At 51.8% G+C, this 8402-nt stretch overlaps 1 protein-coding gene across 1 annotated transcript in view; it reads left to right on the top strand.

Moving 5' to 3' along the window:
- Wnt7a (Wnt family member 7A) overlaps positions 1 to 7590 on the top strand; it is a 45735-nt gene extending 38145 nt beyond the window's left edge. The window contains exon 4 of the mRNA XM_021190509.1: positions 5251 to 7590. Within this exon, the coding sequence (XP_021046168.1) occupies positions 5251 to 5730 (480 nt within the window). The 3' untranslated portion in view covers positions 5731 to 7590. The remainder of the gene's footprint in view (positions 1 to 5250) is intronic.
- Positions 7591 to 8402: the final 812 nt, after the last annotated feature.

Raw genomic sequence — 8402 nt, 5'->3', positions numbered from 1 at the left:
TGTGTGTGTGTGTGTGTGTGTGTGTGTGTCTGTGTTGTACATATGGTACTTGACGCATACAAGTGTGTGTATAGCTGCACATGTGCCATGGCGTGCTTGTGTGAAGGTCAGAAGGTCTTCCACTGTCTTTGAGCCAGGGTCTCTTTGCTCTTCGTTGTGATGTACACAGGCAAGTAGCCTGCTAGCTTCTGGGGAGTCTCCTGTTTCCACTTCCTACCTTGCTAAAGGAGCATGCAGACTCCAATGCACATGTAACTGCCCAGTGGGTTCTGGGACTCCAAACTTTCCTCCCCTCCTACAGCAAGGGCTTTACCCACTGGCATCTCACCTGCCCCAAGTCCTTTTTAATATGCAGTCCAGTCCCAGCAACCCAGACCATGTTGACTTATCAACTAGGGACTGTCTCTCTCTCTCTCTCTCTCTCTCTCTCTCTCTCTCTCTCTCTCTCACACACACACACACACACACACACACACACACTCACACACTCTGCTCCGGCACAGATGAAAGGATTTAGGGTCCTTTACAATGTATTAACATAACACAAACTAACTCAGGGACAGAACTCACTGGTTCTTGGAGCTGAAGGGTCCTATGGTAATGAATGCTGGCCCAGCCTGAGTCCAAGCACAAACACTAGTCCCAGGAACCAGCAGCATACATCCCGGCCTCTTAGCTCACTTTCTCAGCCAGTATCGGACTCTGTTTTCCACGCTGACAAGTTGTTTGTCCACAGCTGTGGGCTTCATGTTCCCCCTTGTTTCTCTCTGCTGAGAAATGGCCAATATATCTTCAGTTCTCACCTAACTCCCAAGACTTGCTCTGGTTGACTGTGATGGGATCCAGTCACCAGCCGCTCCTTGCCAGTGATTGGTGGGAACTGGGAGAGGTGACTGGTGGGAACTGGGGGTGTGTGTGACTTTGGGAACTGGGAGGGATGACTGGTGGGAACTGGAGAGATAACTGGTGAGAACTGGAGAGGTCACTGTGGGAACTAGGAGCAATGCCAGGTGGGAACAGGAAAAGGGAGGTGGCTGGTGGAGAACTGAAAAAAAATGGCTTTTGGGAGCTGGAATCAGTAACTAGTGGGGTGACTTCCATTTTGGTGGCTGGGGGAAGCTGAGCTGGGCTGAGGAGCCAGTGTCAGCCATATCAGCCTTGCTAGAAAAGGTAATACCCAAAAAGAGTATCCTGACAGGGTAAGCCAGACTTGTGCAGGAGATGAATAGACCCAGGATCCTGGAGGGGGGTACATTCCTAGACTGAGGCACATTCCTGAGGAGGGCTCAGCAAAGCTGATCCATCCCAGGAATCAGGAAGTCCTGATCATGCTGAGAAGCTCAGATAGCTTCAGTGGGGCTACAGGCTGGGGGTCATGGACAGAATGGTGATGTTCAGCATAGGGAAACAAGGTAGACTGAGATGGCCCCCCGGATGCTGTGAAGTGCGACCCACACTTTGGTGAAGGGTGCCCTGTGGGAGCCCAAGCCAGAAGTCATGTCCAAACTCCTCTCAACCCCCCTCCTGTCCTCCAGATCCTCTGTGTCACTGCCACTGTGAGGGTTTGGGGCAGGCCCAGCAGTCAGACTCTGATGGTATCTACTTGGCATTATGTATGAGTCAAGGAATTTTTCTGGAGCCAAATTTCTCCCCAGACCTTCCCAGACCTGAGCACCCCACCCTGAGGAGTTCTGGGCTCTGGGCAGCACCTGATACATTGTCTGCACTTCCTGGAGGACTTGTCAGAAAGAGATTGATGTCTCTCCCTCCGGCGGCGGTGGGCGGTGCGGAAAAGCCTTGCTGCTTCTTTAGACAGATTTGGGGCACTGCTGGGAGACACAGAGGGAGTTCAGCTGCAGCCCCACCCACTGGGTGCAGGAAGCCCCTCCAAAGAGCTAGTTGCTAGTTGTATCCACTTTGAGACAGGGAGCTCACTCTTTCACAAGCCTCCTCCCAGCAGGGGTGAGCTTGGTAGAGAAGGCTAGCCCCTCAAGGAACAGTATTCTGCTGCCCAGGAAGATTCCTCCTACTAGGTAGGGTCCAAGTTCTGTCCTTTAGTCACATCTTCCTTCCTTCCTGTTCACCCTGTCCCAGACAAGAATGCAGAGCCTGTAGGGCAACACTCATGGGCCCTGGACATTGCTTTCTCTAGGCTGAGCTGGGCTGACCCCTCTTGTAGTTGTGTTATGCCCAATTCTCGTTTCTTTTGAACAGATAGGATCTTGCTTTGTAGCAATTCTTTTAACGCAGCTTCCCAAGCACTGGTGTTACAGGTGTGTGCTACAAGGCTTGGCCGCTCTTCTTTCGTTCTAGAAATCACAAAGGATGACCATTCTCTCTGTGTGTGCATTAGGCGTCCGTCAGCAGGACCTCAGACCACTGGCTTTTTAGTGGTTTCTTGCAAATCCTGGGTTTGTGGCTGTCAAAGTGCTCAGTTTTTCTCAGTCTCCCAGTCTGTGGTTTTGTGACCAATTCCAATATTAAACATTCTTGAGTGTTTGCCTCTCTTCTGGCTGTACTGACCAATGTGCTAGTCTGTAGGAGGGACGGCATTCTTCCTGGGGCTCCACATGACCCCCACCCCCCCGCTAGGCATGCCAGGTGATGGGAGCCAGGGTCCAGTTACACCACAAGATCCCCCTGCTCCACAGAGGCCCTGAGTCCTGGCCACTGGCTCAGCTTGAATGTGCTCTCTATGTTCTGCACACATACTCTTCCTCAAGCCCAACTTCCAACCTCCTGCCTCAGCGCACAGATTCCCCACCCACCACTCCCCATAGCTGGTTAACTCACAATCACCATGGATTTTGCCATTTCCTTCTTCCCATGGTTGCTGCCTGCATTAGAGCTACACCGCCTGTGGTCCCCTGGGCACTGGGGACAATATCCCTCCTGGTTTCTCTCCTGCCGTTCTCACCTGCAGCCTTAACTCTACTTCATCCAGAATGAGCTCTGGCTGCTTGCAGTGTACCCAGATGCTTCCCTGCCTTGAAAAGTCAGCCCTGATGGCTCCTCAGCTCTGTCACTGGAGCCTCAGTCCTCCATCCACAGGGCCACTTTCCTGTTCTTTCCAAGGGCTGCATCCCACCCACGCAGGCCCAGGCAATGCTTCTCTAGTCAGTCCTCCTAACTCCCTGGCTGCTATGAGGCTCTTGCCTCCCTGGAGCCTACCCCAACCCTTCTCCCAGTGTCCCTTGCTACTCCTGCAGCACACAATGTTCACCAGCTTCTGTGAGCTCCTTGGTTACCTTGGGTCTGGAACCTTAAATGTAGAGATGGAAGAAGGTGCACCTCAGAGCAGGCAGGACCAGTTTTGGCTGCCAACAGGCCTTCTGGAGGACCCCCTCCCCCCAGCTCTTGGTCATAACACAGGTGATACAGCAGCACCGAGCATGTGTTCTTTGCAAAATGAATGAGTGAGTGAAAGAACACACCTGAGGCCAAACAGCCCTCCATTCTCCATGCAAACAGAAGTGAGCACGTTTGCTACACTAGGCCAGTTGTCAGATTGATGACTGCCCCAGTTGGGTATTCTGGGAAATGAGGTCAAGTAAGATTCAGATCTGAGCTCTGTAGGGGACAGGTGGACCCTAAACTTTGGAGTGGGTGCTACCCACCTGTGTCACTCTTAGTTGGAGTAGCCAGGCACTGTTCCCCTGGATCTAAGTGCCCTGAGACAGCCCACTAGGGCAGAGCTTTTCTGTGTCCTAAAGAGCCTTACTGGAGAACACAAAAATATGGATGACTCAAAACTGTCTGGGAGACAGATGAGGTACCAGACTGATGGGTGCAAAGATCCTACCTTGATAATCAGGAGAAGCTTCTGGCAGGAGGTAGCATTTTTCTGGCATACGAGCTATATCAGAATGGAACTATTCAAACAGGTTCCTTAATCCATAGGATGAAATCAGTGTGTCTAAAAGGTGGCACCCTTCCTGGGACTGGAGGCCTGATGGAATCCAGACAGGATGCTCAGCAGGAGCTGGGACTTTTGATAGTGGGGACACAACCTCCCATGGGGTCCAGTGGGAATCTGGCAGTGACAGCATCTTCCAGGGACCCGTCTGCTGAGGCTAGACCCAGATGTCTATTTATTTCCTCCTTGGTTTCCCTTTGACCTTGTGAAGTGTTGCTGTGTAGCAATTCTCTGTGTAGAGTAGCAGACCCTAGTATGTCTATTCAACCCTCCTTTAACATGGGACCTGATAGGGAGTGGTTCATATGTCACTCTGATGAACTCCCTTTGGGCTTGTTCTGAGCACCTGCTGGGGACCAGCCCTCAGAAGGTGGCCCTCAGTTACTACAGGGCCTTCAAAGCCTCAACTTGTCTGACCCGCACCATGGAAGAGGGCTAGGAATCCTGACAGCTCAGAAACCAGGATGTGGCCTGGCCTCAAGATGGGGAGCTAGGATGAAAGGGTCTGATTCTTCTGCTGTTGTCAGTGCCTGGGGAGGGGGTGCTGCTGGCTGCCCGATGGGTGACCAGTCCTGGCCAGGGCAGTTGTGACTGTGCTGAATACAGTGAGATCTCTGAGATTTTGATTCAGAGTGCAGAGTTAGCAGAGCTAGGCTGAATGTCACCTGATTAAGGGCCCATTCAAGGTCACCATGGCTCCAGTCCAACAGTGGCTGCAGAGGTAGAAGAGAGGCCTAGAGGGAGAGGCAGGTTGTACGAGGTAGTGGTAGCCATTATACCCCTAGAGCTTTGGAGCCTAGTTCAACTCAGGGACTCACTGCCACAGGCTCCTGGTCAGTTTCTAAACCACAGTTGCTATGTGTGCTACACCATAGACAAGCTCTCCTAACTTTGGGCCAGCTTCTACACCAGCCCAGTTGAATTGGAGCTTGGGTCCTCACCCAGTGTTGACAGATGCCACAAGTTTGGCAAGGAATCTGAAAGGCCCATCTTCTGGCTCAACCCACCTGTGTAGTAAGCATGGTTCAAAACTGATCTGAGACCCACTCAGACCAAAGAGAATGAACCTGCACTTGGACTGAGCTGGGCTGATCTCACCAGATTTGGAGAGCAGAGCAGAAAGGGGTTAAAAGTAAACACAGTACACTCATTGAGGGAGGGCACTGCATCGAGGCTGTGGAGACAGAGGGACTGGATTTCAGGCCCACGTTGCCTGGACCAAAGAAGAGAATGAAAGCCGTAGCTGACTAACAGGGCCTAGAGGATAGGGCCAGGCTTGAACTTGGCCATGAGCTACAGTGACAGTTTCTGTGCTTTCGCTGTCTTCCCTGCAGATCCTGGAGGAGAACATGAAGCTGGAGTGTAAGTGCCATGGTGTGTCAGGCTCCTGTACCACTAAGACATGCTGGACCACACTGCCACAATTCCGAGAACTAGGCTACGTGCTCAAGGATAAATACAACGAGGCCGTCCACGTGGAGCCTGTGCGTGCCAGTCGAAACAAGCGGCCCACCTTTCTGAAGATCAAGAAGCCCCTGTCCTACCGCAAGCCCATGGACACCGACCTGGTGTACATTGAGAAGTCACCCAATTACTGTGAAGAGGACCCAGTGACAGGCAGCGTGGGTACCCAGGGCCGGGCCTGCAATAAGACAGCCCCTCAGGCCAGTGGCTGTGACCTCATGTGCTGCGGCCGTGGCTACAACACGCACCAGTACGCCCGGGTGTGGCAGTGCAACTGCAAATTCCACTGGTGCTGCTACGTCAAGTGTAACACGTGCAGCGAGCGCACGGAGATGTATACGTGCAAGTGAATGCGGTCGCGGGTCAGATCACAGGCAGGATACAGTCTCCCTGCAGGCCACTGCCTGGATGCTCGCAGGGAAGGAACCACAGAAGCACTACCCTTGTCTTTTCTGCTGAGGGGGAGTGGGTATTCTGGGTTTCCTGCAGACTCCTGTGGGAAGCATCTCTCAGAGGCCTGCCCGTTCTTCTCCACACGGATGCTGCTCGGCCACCCTCCCCCAGACACCGCCCGAGCCCCTCCAGGGCTGGAACAAAGTTTTCTACGGCAGGAGCTCTGGAGCCTCGGGCCTCGTCATAGCAATATTTAACAGTTTATTCTGATATGAGATAATATTAATTTATTTAATTAAAGAGAATTCTTCCACTTCGTCGGGATCCGTCTTCTGCAATCAAAGTGGACTGCTTGAGGTCCTGGTGGGATGACTTGCTAGGACTGGGAGCTGAGAACAGCTGTACATAATTATTCTTTATGCAGATGTTTCTACTAGTTGATTTCGCAAGTACCCTTCTGCAGCGCTAGGTGTTAAGTACGAAGAGAAGACGGTCTTTATACACATATAGATATATATGCATACACATTTGTAACTTTGTTTTGTTTTGTTTTTACTGTTTGCTGCTACCTATCCAGAATCTAAGCTAGTCCAGATCTGGAATTGTTTTTCTCCAGGACGTACCCCTATCCTTTTGCCCTTTACAGTTCAAACCTCGCCGTTAGAAAAGTTCCATTGGGAATGGTGTGTGTGATGGGGACGAGAATCACAGATTCCCAGCAGTTTCCATCCTGAAACGTGAACCACTGGATAAGAGGCTTTCTAAGAGACTATTTTTCTATGGATATTTTATTTATATGGAGTCTGCCTGTGATGCCCCGAGGCCCATGCTTCTTCTTAACACTGGTACTCACTCAGGGGCAGGAGGACAAGGCCAGGTGTGTGGGCAGGTTCCCTGGGGACCCTCACACAGCTGGAGTCTGGAGTTCTATTTGCCAAGGGGGCCACAGCAGTTACCAGATGCCTGGGCCGGGGTATCGTCTGTGTTAAACAAGAGGGAACCATCCCCTGGCTTTAGCCTGCTAAGCTCAGGGCTTGGAATGGGGTCACTGGATGGTTATCTTGGGAGATGACCTCAGCATGAGCCTCAGCGGTGGGTCAGTCAGTGTCTTACACACTTTGAGAAGCGTGGGACCTGGCATTCATCATCAGGCAGAGGCCAGCTCAGGGATGCCGCTATCCCATCAGGACAGTCCAGGCACTGCCTCTAGGTGAGGTGTAGTCCTAAGAGAAGGGGTCAGAAAGGAGGGGGAAGGAGGAAGCCAAGGAGTGTTGGCCATCCTCAGTGAAAGCGATGGGAACGTTCTCTCAGCAGCAGAGACCCAGCTGCACCTGTCTCTCTCCAACAGGAAACCCCTCCAGAAGGCTGGGGATATTTTTATGTGTTTCCACATGCATTTCCACCCGTGTGCATGTAAGCACATGCGCACGCTCCTGTGCCAGCACTCGGAGGCACCTCCAGAGTGCTCACAGGTGCATGTGCTTGCGTGTATCTCTCTGTGCCTGGGTGATCACACCATGGAGCTGTATTCCTGCGCACTTGTGGTCCCAGGGGTTATTTCCAGGTATCTGCATTTGTGGGTGGGGGTGCAAGGTAGACAGCAGGGAACTAATTTGATTGTGTTGAGCCACAGCGAGACTGCAATTCTGAACTCTGTCTCCACAGCTGCTGGTGACACTCAGATACCCGTGAAACCACAGCCCTGAGCCTCGTGGCCTGCATGCTGGGACCCCCTCAGTGCCTAGGTCATGTCCAGTTCCCCACCTGGGTTACATCATGACAAATAAACATGGCTGTATGGCTGATCTCTTCCCTTGGATGTGTTTTTTAATTTCTTTTTTTGTGTAGTTGTTTGGATATATGGGCCTGGAACTGAAAAGATGGAGTGGATGAATGGATGCGTGGATAAATAGAAGAGAGTGTGGATGGGTAGCTGGATGGTAATGTGGGTGGGCAGATGGATGGACAGACAGATGACAGATAGATAATAGGTGAGCTTTGACAAGTGGGTGAGTTGATGTATACGTGGATCTGTAGGAGGTTAGACAGAAGGATGGGTGTCTAGATAAATGTGTGAATGGATAAATATGTATTTGGTAAGGAGAAAACTCTACAGCATTTCTCAAATTCCCATGTCACATGCCCGCTGCCCCCTGCCCTCCCTCCCTCCACATATCTATAGGATCTTCATTGAGCATGGGCTTTCCCAGATGTCAGTCTTTCTGTTTCTGGCCTCACTTGTACCTGGAAATGGGGGTGCTCCAACTAGCCTCACCAGGTGACTATTTAATTAATAATAGCAACATAAGCACAACGAAAATGATGCCCTGCTTCAGCATCCAAATGAGCAGAGGGCCCGCATGAGGGCAGCTGGTCCTGTCAGAACAACACAGGGCTTGCTGCTAGCCTGACAGCCCATCCCATAATGCACTGCAGGCATCTGGCCTTGGGCCCTGTCCTCTCTTTGAATGCCAAGCGTGACTGTGCTCTGAGACTCAGTTTCTCCATCTGTGAAATCAGGGAACTAACACCTTCCTCTCAGACCACTGGAGGGTCCTCCCAGGAATGACCACGTGGCATTCAGAGTGGCAAGACAGCACATGAAGGCTAGAGCTCGCTACTGTCAGTC

The sequence above is a fragment of the Mus pahari genome, chromosome 2 (genome assembly GCF_900095145.1).
Source record: "Mus pahari chromosome 2, PAHARI_EIJ_v1.1, whole genome shotgun sequence".
In the NCBI taxonomy this organism is placed as follows: Eukaryota; Metazoa; Chordata; class Mammalia; order Rodentia; family Muridae; genus Mus; species Mus pahari.
Note: the sequence above shows the minus strand (reverse complement) of the source record. Positions and strands in the feature narration are given on the sequence as shown.